General features: G+C 31.9%; 1 protein-coding gene across 1 annotated transcript in view; it reads left to right on the top strand.

Moving 5' to 3' along the window:
• Positions 1–1,897: 1,897 nt before the first annotated feature.
• The window catches only part of LOC110037269 (26S proteasome non-ATPase regulatory subunit 7 homolog A-like), a gene marked incomplete at its 5' end in the record, with an annotated part of 59,925 nt that continues 48,130 nt past the window's right edge, over positions 1,898–13,692 (top strand). Inside the window, 6 exons of the mRNA XM_020741870.1 lie at positions 1,898–1,967; positions 2,063–2,144; positions 2,529–2,625; positions 2,736–2,811; positions 3,021–3,079; positions 3,161–3,283. Coding sequence (XP_020597529.1) covers positions 1,898–1,967; positions 2,063–2,144; positions 2,529–2,625; positions 2,736–2,811; positions 3,021–3,079; positions 3,161–3,283 — 507 coding nt within the window. The remainder of the gene's footprint in view (positions 1,968–2,062; positions 2,145–2,528; positions 2,626–2,735; positions 2,812–3,020; positions 3,080–3,160; positions 3,284–13,692) is intronic.

The following is a 13,692-nucleotide window of genomic DNA, read 5'->3' on the forward strand; positions in this document are numbered from 1 at the left end:
GAATGACTTAACAATAGGGCTTGATAAAATTTTCAATGACTGTAACAATGCTTCCTTTTTTTCTGCATCATGAATAAGAAAAGAACATGAGGCTTCAACACTATGTTAAGTTTTCTCCAAATCCAGTGTCAACCATGAGGCATATTCGTCTACATGTGACCTTACTTAAAATGACATTAATAGAAGTCTTCATGAAGTAATAGATGTTACATGCATTAAAAAAACATGATCAATTTTATATTTATTAAAAAAAAACATATAACATTCAACAGAAACAAACTAATAAGGTAAAACAGTATCAAAATATCCTGATATGATTTGTGTGAGGATATGACTGATACTCAGTAGAAGAAGATGTGTGTTCAAAACTACTTGAGTTTTAAATTTTCTTTAAGGTTTTATAGTTTTGAACAAATTTCCTATTTTCTTATGATATTTCTTCTTATCCTTACACAAATTGTGTAAAATACATCAAAAGATTCAAATAAACCCATGGTATCACATGTTTTATGAAGAACGGTTCTCCAAGCTTTGATAATGAGACTAGCTAACATGTTATATCAATGCCATTGATCTAAATATCCTTTTTTTTTTCAACTCAATCTCTAATGATAATAAACTTGGTTTCTGTATGTTTAGAATCACTGTTGTTATTTTTTCTAGAAAATAATGGTCAAACTTTATCATCACATGAAATATATATTGGCATAGAGATAAAGTCGGCATTTTGTAATAGAGAAATTAAGTTTTTTCTCCCATCTTAACAAAACCATTTGAGTAGATGACCAATAACAACCATCATAATGATTTAGTGAGAAGTGCATTCGGATCACCTGCAAATCTATCACGCAAACATTGGCGTATTGCTCTCCCCCAAAATAAAAAGAGTTCATCTTTATAAACAATAAATCAGATTATGAATAATCAACTAACTCCAAACAAACCACTTCTTTATTATTAAGGATGCAATTCTTTGTTTTTTGTTGTTGTTTCATCGCTTTCTTAGCCGCAACCCATTGATCTTGTTTTGAATTTGACTGATATCATCCCAAAATGCTAACTGAAAGGTTATGTTAGTTTGTATAATCTCGAGACTAAGGCACAGGTTATCATCCTTCACAATCAGTTCATCTCCAGTTTTGCAATCCTGCATGATAATACATGATCTGTATAAGCTCTTTGAGACAGTACAAATAATCTGTAGGATTTAAGGATTTATCACAATGCATTTGAATGGCCCCTGAGAAAAGAAGTATTTTCTATATCATTTGTATGAGAAACTTTATAGCTTTATCAAGCAACCTCATGCCACTATTAGATTGTAGAATACTGTTGATTTAAAAGACTTGGAAATAAATTTACTCACATTAATCTTGAGGCTTATAAACTGATAAAATCTATGCTCCTTATTGTCAAGGGAATTAACTTTTTTTATCAGAATCTAAATAACATTGGCAAGATGCCTGCTTCAAATCACATATAAACTTCCATATTATATAGATCAAATTATCCTTTCCAATTTTTTTGATATGATCACTTTTTCTTCTAGTTACCATCAAAAATTTTCTTATAGTCCATTTGATGTAAGTTTGAATCAGCATGGTTCACTAGTGCTATATTGCCTTGAGGGAGTCTTTTTATGAGACGGATGAAAACGTTTTGTTAGAGTCTGTAACTTCCCTTTGAGTGAAGCCTTTTGCAACCAATCTTGTTTTAATTGTTCAAACTTCCCTTTGGAATTTTATCCATTACATTGAATTATTTATCAAAGGGACCGCATAAACTAGAAAATATTTCAGCTTATTGAAAATATTTATTGCTAACTTGGTTAATATGATATAGGATACCGACTATACAATCACAATGGCTTAGTATTTCCTTAATGGTATTTTTGCAGTGCCTTTTGAAGAAGATGAGACAGATTCAAGCATCTGGTTCGATGTTTTCTATGTTCAAGAGAATAAATGGTATTATTAGTCATCAATGAAATATTGTGCTGCTTGGACTGATGAATTTTATGTCATGGCATTTATGCTGAAAATTTTTATCTGTGAACTTTTAGCAAAGGAGCATGTTGTTGGTTGGTATAGCACAGGCCCAAAGCTGCGTGAGAATGATTTGGACGTTCATGCTCTATTTACTGAGTACATGAAGCTTGCGGCTGTGCTAGCACGTAAGTCTATGCTTAAAAGAATCTTGTATCTTGAACAGTTGGAAATGTTTTTTGTGACTTCGGGTGGCTTTGAAAATCTATATTTTGATTAGCTATCTATTATTTTTGAACATTTAACAAAGAGGCATTAAAAGTATTTTCTTCAATAATCTCTTCTAATTTTAGAAATAACTAGAGTAACTTCTGCTTGCTTCTATGGCAAGTTTGTGGAGTTTTTATTAACTGGATATATAAGGAGTAAACTTTGCGGGACTATTATTTTGTCAATACTGATTTGACACATTACACTTTATAACTTTGAGGGGCATATTATTTTCTTAATGCTGATTTTGCACGTTTCACTTTATTATTTCAGTTATGTGCACAATCCTGTCTTGGTCATTATTGATGTCCAACCTAAAGAGTTGGGAATACCTACCAAAGCTTACTATGCTGTTGAAGAGGTTAAGGAGGTGAGCTGATTCAAGTGCATTAGAATTTCTTCTGATGTTTTCTTATCTTTGTCCTGAAGCAGATTAATAATTAAAACCATTATATTGATGATATTTGGATTTGGTTGCAGAATGCCACCCAGAAAAGTCAAAAGGTTTTTGTGCACGTGCCTTCTGAAATTGCTGCTCATGAAGTCGAAGACATTGGTATATTCCCATGATGCTGCTGAATTTGAAATCTTCAGCTATTTTTTAGTTCTTTTGCAATTGTTTATTGTTTTTGGAAAAAAATAAAAAAATGAACTGCTCCATTTACTTACGATTTGAAGGATATGTGCATACTTTTCTATTTTAAAGATCATAATTTTGTCACACAACTACTTCAATATGTTAAACCTTCTGCGTATCTGTTGCAGGAGTTGAACATTTGTTGAGGGATGTCAAAGATACTACTGTTAGTACTCTTGCTACAGAGGTATTTTCTAAATTTTCTTATGAGGCTGGATCTAAAAAAATTAGCTATAATTTATTGGTAATGCAGCTTTTACTTGTGTAGGTTACTATTAAACTTGCAGCGTTAAAGGGCCTTGATGCTTGGCTTCGGGAGATAAGGGATTATTTGGAACTTGTAATTGAAGGAAAGCTTCCATTGAATCATGAAATTCTTTACCATTTGCAGGCTGGAAGTTTTATTTGTCTTGTCAATTCAATTTTCTTTGTCATCAATAAATTGCTCATCTGCTTTACATGCATTGGATCTCATATCACAAGCTATTGAATTTTTTTATTTTTATTTTTATGGTTTTATTTAATATGTTTAAGGAAACATTTTTTTATATTCTCTTTTTTTTTTTTTTTATGAAAGAATTGCAAAATAAAGTACCAGGGATATACTGTCATATTTAGTAATATAAAACACCATCCCAAGAGAGTCATTGTTTCATGTCATAAACCTTGTCTAACGGCTACCCATAATCTATAAGGACATTCTATTTGGTACATCTAGTTGTTTATTTCTAGATGGTTTTCCAATTATTATTAAACACATAACTATGTCGACATGTTAAACTCAAATTGGCGAATCTGTCGGTTATATAAAAATTAATGTTTTGAATTCTCCCAATAATATTCATCCTCATTTATTACAGCACAATGGACTCGCTAAATATGAATGAAAACTAAGATTATAAGTATACACCACATTTATTTTAGGTATGCAAAACATTTTAGGTATGCAAAAGAAGAAACTAGGAAAATTCCTACGATCATAATAATCTAAATGAAATGTTGTTTACGACAACAATAAGCCTTTATTGCACTATGTGGGGTCGGCTGCTTGAATCCTTTTTCTTTGTGTGTCCTATTGAGGGTCATATTTTCATTTAATTCTAATAAATTAATATCATTATTTATACATGCCCAAGTCTTTTTAGGTCTACTTCTACCTTTTTTAACATAAACTGAATCAAAGACATCTACTCTTCTAACTGAATCATTGGATGGTCGATGTTAAATGTGACAAAACCACTAAGACACTTCCCTCTAATTTTGTCCGCCATTGGAGCTACACTAACCCTTTCACGGATATAATCGTTTCACATTTAGTCTCTTAAGTGTAAAAGCCCACGCATCCACATAAGAATTCTCAAGTGAAATGTTGTGTGTGGAAAATTATTCAATACTTCTTGAACGTATGAGTATGTGAACATGTATAGGACTCAAATTGGGGAGAATTCACCTATTATGTGCAAAATCAATTTGAATTCTTCCACTACTATTCATCATTATTTATTACTACCCTTTGAACTTACTATAGAACAATGAAAAATAAGATCATAACCATACACTACTTTTAGGGCTCAAAACAAAAGTACAGAAAAATAATTGAGATCATGATAATCTAGATAGAATTAATTATAGTTTATATTTACAAACTGTGTTACTACATAATAATGACAAATAAGATCACAACTATGCAAAACATTTAGGCGTTCAAAGCAAGAGCCCAGGAATATAACTGAGATCATTATAATCCAAATAGAATTAATTATAATTTCCATCAACAAACAACTAAGCTTTAAATATCATTCTAAATGCATATTTTTTATCTTTTTAATTATTTTTATTGATATTTTTTTTCTTTTATTTTAATACTTATTATTTTTTTAAGGAATTGGCTTTTAATTTTGGACTTTTTTTAAAAAAAATTATTTTTAAATATTTTTTATCATTTTATTTTTAATTTATTATAATTGCCAACAACAGAAAAAGAGAAATATGACACTTTACTCAAAATACCATGGGAAGATGCAGAAAATGGGGGTTTAAAGTTTAAAATATAAATTTTTTGGCAAGAAAGTTGTCGATTTTGTTAAAAGTTTAAATGATCATTTGGCTAGTACATAACTTAATGTTGGAGCATCTGAAAAGCTTGTGATATCAAAAAGGAATGCGTATAATATTTAAAAATTTGACCATCTTGAAAGAAATAACTTAATAAATATGGAGGAAATTATTGAGAATAACTCTTACTTTGATTCTCAATGAGATATTTCTAAATGTACAAATTATTTTCTTTCTTCTGATAGAAGAACTTTAGGACAAATGAATAGATTTGTAAATTTAAATGAAGATGAGAATAATAGCTCAAGCAACTCTTCTAGCTATAACAAATGAATATTGAAATAGGGTATGTTGAGACAGTGTACAACACTTTTATGAAACTAAAATGTTATTCAATGTTGCGAGGAATTCTTTATGGATCATTATGCTTCATTATGTTTGGATTTATGATTGAGATTTTGATCTTCTTACTTATATGAGCTTCAAATATGAATATTTGATGATGAAGAACAACAATAAAGATAGTTGATGAAGTGAAGAAAACATGGGTTGACATTGGAGTTATAAAATAGCGTTTGATGATTGATCAGATATCAGATAAATGAGCATTATCAACTTATTTTTTAGCTGTACTTATGAGATTAGGTTTTTGAAATCTTTTGATGCATTTGGCTTTGATAAAAATACACCTTTGATATTCAAAATACTTGATGACTTCATTTGAAGAAGTTTGAGAGGGCATGGGTTCAAGCACTCAAAGATAATGCAGTTGCCTATAAGATTTTATGGAGAATAGTAATGGAGAAAGTGAATCATTTTTATTAGATTTCATGGGCTACTCATTTTCCGATGTTATGTTTAAAAAACTAGGGCATTTGATACAATATTAATATGTTATAGTTAAAGTAAAAATAGTGAGAAAATTTAATTGCAATTATTCCTAACCGGTGATTTTGATGAGGAATTTTATAGACAGAATTATTCAATCAATCTTTACAAACTTTGCCACAGTTTATTTAATTTTACAAATATTTATAAAATTTTGACAATTTTTAGAGGTTATATTTGCTTTGGAAGAATAGAACAAAGTTCACGAGCAAAAAATTGAAGAATAGGAACTTTAGAAAATTGTAATGAGAGATAATTTTTTTAGCATAGTATAACTATACTTTTAAGACTACAAAGCTCTGCATATTATTTGAACCCTTAATTTTAATATGATTAGCACATGATTGTTGGTAAAATTGTAATGAGAGATGATTCTTTTTAGTATAGTATAACTATACTTTTAAGACTACAAAGCTTTTTAATAGTAGTATTTAGAATCATTCATGTTGAAAAAGGCTAAAATTATGGGATTCATTCGTTAAGTTATGAATAGGCCAAAGTAAACAATAATAAGAGATTGAAGGAGATGAGAAGCTACTTGTAAATAGATATGAGACATTATAATGAAAAATGAGATTAGTTATGTCATAATTTGGATGCTAGTGCATATTATTTGAACCCTTTATTTTAATATTATTCAGACATAATTGTTGATAAAAATGTTAAGATTGGTTCATATGCATTGATGAAAAGGCTTTTCTCTTTGGCGAAATATTTTAGAAAATAATGGTTAACTTAAAAATTTTCATCTCCTAAAAAGACTGGAGCATGTTGTATAAAAATGATCTTAATTTATTAGAATTAAATGAAACTATGACACTCTATAGAACACAATGGAACAAAATGATTCATGTAGCCAACCCCACTTAGTGGGATAGAGGCTTGTTGTTGTTAAAAGGTCAAATCGAGAGTTGAGGAGCTTTGCCTTACTAAGATTTGAGGTAGCATAGGGCTAAAAAAATAAATACAAAATTCATAAAAATAAAAATATTTAATGGTTATGCCATAAAAAAATAATATATATATATTTTTCTCATCATAACTATAAAATCACATATCCATTTGGTAAAAAGTGCGATTGGCCTTTTGAAAACGTCGGCTCTGCGTTTGTTTATATTAAACGCGGCCCGCGGCCCGCGTCTTCCATTTGCATTCCTCGGGACTCCCCCCACCGCTTCAATGGCTTCGCAATCGTCACTCTCAACTGCGCGGTGTCACCTCTAAAGCGCGACGACATTGTCTCACCTTTCTTCTCCGGTGACATGCCCGGCGGAAGCGACGGTGATGGTCGTCGCCCTTTCTTCCTCGTCCGAGATCGGAATCATGAGGGATCATGACCGCAACAAAGAGCCTCATCGCTCTTTTCCACTCTACCTCCCGCATTATATCTGCTCTGCTCCCAAACGACGACCCTAGGGTTTACTCTCTTTTCTCCTCCCATCGAGTTCAGCTTGCCTCCTTTGCTCTGCTTCTCCTTCTCGGCCTCGTGTCTCTTCCTTCCATATGGACCCGCATGGTAAGCACTCTCTCATATTATTCCGTTGCTGATTATTGTTTTATGGATCTCTATTTCCGGCCAGTTCTACCATTTGGATTTCTGTGTGATTTTAGCCTCTTATAGCAAGTTAGTAGTTGTAATAAATATCTTATTATATTTTTGTTTCTCATGCAAAGTATTCCAGATGTTTATGTAGAATGCACCTTATTTGTGGGTTAAAGAAGGAATTACTCTTCACTGACCTATGGTGAGTTGACTGGCAGGAGCATCTATATATTTGATGTTTTGTATCACTTCTCTCATTAACACCTACATTTTTATTTTGTTATGTCATTATGGGTTGTTTAATTCTTTCTTTTTTCAAGTAATATTGCTTGAGATATTTGTATTTTGATTCTCAAATAGACGAGGGAGCCTCCAACTGAACTTCGACCAAGGTTGTTTTAAGACTCTTTTGCAACACAAAGTCTTCGTGCTTGCAAGTCATTCTATGATTTGGTGTCTTATGTGTTGGTATCATTGTGTAATGAACTTGGTCTTATCTCCCTGTCAATCTAATCACAATACCCTTATAAATTAGATGAAAGAAGAGAAATAAGGACTAAAAAAAAGTGAAGGGAAGTTTTATGTAGGCTTGTTTGAATCCAACCTTGTCTTGCGGCTAAGTTTGACTTCAATTTTGTGTTTTAGTTGATGATAAATTTGATGTCTTTTTTGGTTTATTCTTGTTAGGTTGATGGAAAATTGAGCGTTAGTGTAGAAAATTTTTCTTTTTCTTTTTCATTTGATTCATGTAGGAAATTATCAATGGAAAATTGCATTTGTTTGCAATCTTAGGTAAATCTATTTTTCTATTAATTGCATTAAAAACAAAGTGCCATTATGAAATTTTAGCATTTAACACATTTGCATTTCCCAAATTCCTCAATCCAAAAGTACCTATTACAAGTATTTTTCAGGGGTTGTTTTGTATCAGGTTTCAAGTAGTATTTTTGTATTCTTAAATCCTATTTTTATTCAATGTTATGAAAATTTTATATATGGTAAATTATGTAGGGGACATTGGCTACCTATGTCAGTTTTGTTGCAAACAACACTACTGCATAGGGGCAGAATGATCATTTTTCTAGAAACAGCTGCAAATCAACTATTTTCCAAACGTACAAACCAAACAGTCAGTCATCTTATCCGAATCAGCTGCTGATCAACAGCTTATCAGGATAAACAACTTATCGAGATAAACTGCTTATCAGAATAAGCTGGATAAACAACAACTGCCCCCAAACAAACCCTAAGAAAAAGACAAATCTCAATTTTAAATCTTTATCTAAAGTGAAATAATATTTATGTTAAGCAATAACTTAAAAGTTAGATACACAGTGAGGATCAAGATCTATAATGTACTCTTATTCATATATCATTTACGAGAAAATATCATAATAAGCTTTAAATATATCTTCATATAATTCAGTGTTATCATCGACTTCAATTTTTTTTCAATCTGTATGTATTTTCGTCATACTCCTTAATCAATTAATATTGGATTCACTATAATTAAAAACAAAATAATAAATTAATAATGCAACTAGGTAATCCATTATAATTGAATTGTTTTATTTAATTTATAGAAGCTTTAACCCTACTTTCATAATGATGTTTTGGTTCTTTTTAAATTGGAGTCGTCAGTTTGTCTAATTTTTGTTTTAGAATTCTCTTTTTCAAGTAACATTCTTTCTCGAACTATCAAAATGATTCGAAGAAGAAAAATTAGAAACAGAGAAAACATAACAAAACTAGACAAAAAACTGTGGAGAATTTCTATAAGAGAGCTTTGTGTGATGGATCAAATGTGTATGTCCAAAGTGAAATTAGGTCAAAGCACTTTGAAAGCATATCCACAAAGAAAACTTTATATAAATTATCCACATATTTAACAAGAAAATTAAAAGTTATATTCTTGTTCTAAGGTCAAGAGTAACTCCCAAAGGAATGCTCCTCTTTGGTTAATTTCGTTTTGTGGGATTTCTAAGAATACTCTCGATTAAATGAGTCTTGCTTATATTTTAATATTTAGTGAACGAGTATCATTGATTAATATTATCATCTAAAATAGGTTTGTCCCAATGCTTCAAAGCCATACCAAGGCCTATAGGGCAGAGGGTGAATCAACACATCTGAAATGGGTGACAATCCATCAGCAAACGGGGCCAATAAAATGACCTCAACGATGTGTCAAAGGAGTGTTATCAATAAATATGTAAGGAATTTTGAAGCACGTTGATATAGTCGAGCTAGGATTCCATGGATTCGCCATCCCAAACTATTAAGAAACATCCAAGTCCAATGGGTCGTGGAGGTAGTCGACCCAACTCGACCAGAGATCCCTTATTGACAACTCATGTGTAGTGTCGTCCAAGAAACCTCAATAGCCCTAAAGTCAAGTGAAAGAAAATTTTATAATCTTATGACCCTATCGAATGAATTAGTGGAAATGAAATTATACACATCGAGAAAGTGACAAGGAGGCCTCTGTAATGAAAGAGAAATGAATGAGCTAGCTACAAAATAGAATAATCTCACAAAAGATTTACACCCTATCTTGGTTGGGGGACCATCTAACATCTTAGTTAGGTCACTCTTAGTTGTACTAGAAAACCTTATAAGCTTGTAAAGATATGTTTGGTCGGTCAGTTTGGAAAAGCAAGAGTACTCCTCATCAAGACATGCAAATATGATGCAGTTATTTAGGAAAATCTTTAATGTGAATTTTCTATTATTATGATTTGGGATATGTTCATGCAACATGAAGCCATTTTAAATCTAGCTTGAAGGCCATGAAAGAAAATTAAATCATGAAATAAAGTGCTCATTTTAAAGGAATATAAATTTTAATCCAAAATTTTACTTAAGTTAAATCTTATATTAGGATTTTTTTTTAATTTTTTATTTTATTAGGATTTTTTCTTAAAGTGCCTTAGCACAAATGCAGAGGGCCTAGACAATACCTAAATATAAAACAGAGAGAATTCAACAATTGGCATCAAATAGACTTGCCATATGATAAAAAATATATAATGGAGGTTGAGGCCGCTGGGTCAGTAACATATTCCAGAAAGACAAAATGATACGGTCAGACGCTACATATACATACCTGATTCTAATGTCTATGCAACAATATGTGGGTATGTTGTTCTTGGTTCTCACCATATGTTTTTATACATCAAGTGCCATATGAACCCATGCTCGTATTTTACTTCCGATATATACTCTATTCAAGGGCTTCTAAAAAAGTAAATATATAAAAAAAAAACTCAACCTGTAATCGAAAGTTAACATAGGTTATATCATGCAACATATAATGAATTATGTCCGACGGGAGTAGACCTAAGCAGTGCATTTATAAAAGCAATTAATTAAAATTATGATAGTCCTCCCTATTGAATTTGACACCCTACGAGAAGGCCGCCCTTAATATGCTAGTGTGCATATCTTACACATAGTAAACACATAAAGACAACACATAAAATGCCTGACAAGGTGCAAATAATAGAACAATAACTATGCATATGAAACACTTAACTACACCACCCTACCTTATTCTAAATAAGTATCTAAAAGCAAGGTGTCCTAATTACATACATCTACGTTTGTGCAAAAAATGTGGCTAAGGGTGGGTGTATTATTTTGATGGGGTTACCAAGATTGGTCGCATCGTAAAGATCTAAGAAAGCTGTAATGTGTCACTATGAGATGATGGTTTTAAGTAAAATATATTTTAAGGTTGAACTTTTTTTATGGTCAAAATAATATATGTTTTAATTTTAAAATATATTTAAAATATTATGATGGTATTAATACAAATATATATGTAGGGCAGGTCTACTATAGAAGCTGTACATTTATTGAGAGGTTTGATGGAGAAGTTTAGATATAATAAGGAGAATCTACATTTGATTTTTATTAATTTAGAAAAAGCTTACGATAAGGTTCCAAGAGATATCCTTTGGAGAGTTCTCGAGAAGAAATGTGTTGATATGACTTATATTCAAGTCATTAAAGATATGTATACTAGAGCTGTTACTTGTGTTCAAACTGAAGGAGGATTGACAAATTTTTTTCTATTTCTGTTGGATTACATCAGAGATCGGCTTTAAGTCCATATCTTTTTGCTTTAGTTATGGATGGTCTTACTGGACATCTACAGGAGGATGTACCTTGGTGTATGCTTTTTGCTGATGATATCCTTCTCATGGATAAAATGAGAGAAAAGCCCAGGAAAAAAGTTGAGTTATGGAGGTCTACATTGGAGTTTAAAGGCCTTGGTTTAAGTAGAACTAAAACCGAATACATGGAATGTAATTTTAGTAGTAATAGCTCTAGTGACAGAAGTGTGACTTTGGGTGATCAAATTATTAAAAGGTGTGAACGATTTAGATATCTTGGGTCCGTTGTTCAAAGCGATGGTGTATAGATAGGGATGTTAATAGTGGAATTCAAGTTGATTGGTTGAAGTGGAGGAATGCTTCGGGCCTTTTGTGTGATAGAAAAGTACCGCTAAGACTGAAAGGAAAATTACCTGCAATGCTCTAATGCTCTATGGCGCTGAATGTTTTCCTTTAAAAGAGAAACATAATAATAAGTTAAGTGTTGCCGAGATGAGGATGATTAGGTGGATGAGTGGCTTTACACTTAGAGACAAAATGTGGAATGAATATATTCGTGATAGAGTTGGTGTAGCTCCTGTGTCAGACAAATTAGAGAAAGTCGTCTTAGATGGTTTGGTCACGTTAAACGTCGACCATCTGATGATCCGATTAGGAATGTTTTAAATTTGACTTGTGTTAAGAAAGATAGAGGTAGACTTAGGAAAACTTGGGCTTATTGTATTAAAATGATCTTAATTTACTAGAACTAAATGAAAATATGACACTAAATAGGACGCAATGGAGAAAAAAGATTCATGTAGCCGACCCCATTTAGTGGGATTAAGGCTTTGTTGTTGTTGTTGTTGTTGCTGTATATATATATTCAAAAAACAATAATTGGATAAGAAAAGCAAATGTCACCTACTCATTTAATGATAATTCAAACTAAAACACATCCACTTAATATCTTAATGCATGAAATTACACAATCATCAAAGCTCGAGCATATTATTACAATAAAAGTAGCCCAAAGCAAACATAACTAGACCAAGATTAATTGCAAATGGCACTCCGAACGTTGAAGAGGCCCAATAGCTTTTATTTTTGCTTTCCAAGGCCTAAAGTGTTCTTAACAGATTGTTGACCTTACTTTTGGTTGAGGTTTAATTTTTCTCTTTAGTAGCCTAAGGTCTAGCCATAAGATTTTCCTATTGACTATTCTTAGAAAACTAGAAAAAACACCCTCATCACTAAAAATTCTACCATCTTCTTTACTTAACTTGAAGTTCCACATATTGATCCTAACCTCTAAGTACTTAGTAGGTGGGGTCATTATAAGGAAAACTCAAGATGAGTCAGCCTTAGGACTGCTCGATCTTAGGGTTGACCCTGGGTGTTGATCTGGAGCTTAGACACTCACTACACTCATCTACACTTATAATGACTCACAATTCTAAACTCAAATTTCTAGCCTAGGTCGCTTGATCTTTTTGGGATACTCATGTAGATGGTCCCTTAAACCTACCAGCTTTAGGGTTATGGTTTGGCTAAGACCACTATATAGAGGACCCAAAATGGGGTTTCCATTGGTATATGGCTTTTTGGTGATGGTTGGTACCTCAACTATACCAAAATACCCATCTTGGCCTTTTGCCCTTAAAACACCCCCAAATTACCAAGATACCTCTCCATAGCCCAAAACCTTAAAAATTCCAAAAATTCCTAGAAAATCTCAATAAATCCCAAATATTTCCAATTTTATTTCTCTCAACTACCACATGACCAAATTTAGCCAATTTGACCATCTTTAACCAAAATCCCCAAATTTGCCTTTAAAGGCTCAAATTTCCCCAAATTTAACCCAAATGTCCATCAATTTGATGTCAATTGGCCCCAAATCCAATCCTAAACTAAAACTAAATTTTGATATGACCAAACTAGAACAAATCCAAGCTTAATTGGCCCATGATTTGAGCCCAATTTAAATTTTCCAAAATTCAACTCAAATGTCCATCAATTTTAACTCAATTGACCCCAATTCCAATCTTAAACTCAAATTAACTTTTGATATGACCAAACTAAACCAAATCCAAGCTTAATTGACCCATGATTTGAGTACAATTTTTATTTAGGTCAAAACCCCAATTTTGACCATAGGACCTAATCTCACCAAATTGAACTCATATCCTAGTTCATATCCTAGTATTAATGTTG

This window comes from Phalaenopsis equestris, unplaced genomic scaffold (assembly GCF_001263595.1).
Source record: "Phalaenopsis equestris unplaced genomic scaffold, ASM126359v1 Scaffold217828, whole genome shotgun sequence".
In the NCBI taxonomy this organism is placed as follows: Eukaryota; Viridiplantae; Streptophyta; class Magnoliopsida; order Asparagales; family Orchidaceae; genus Phalaenopsis; species Phalaenopsis equestris.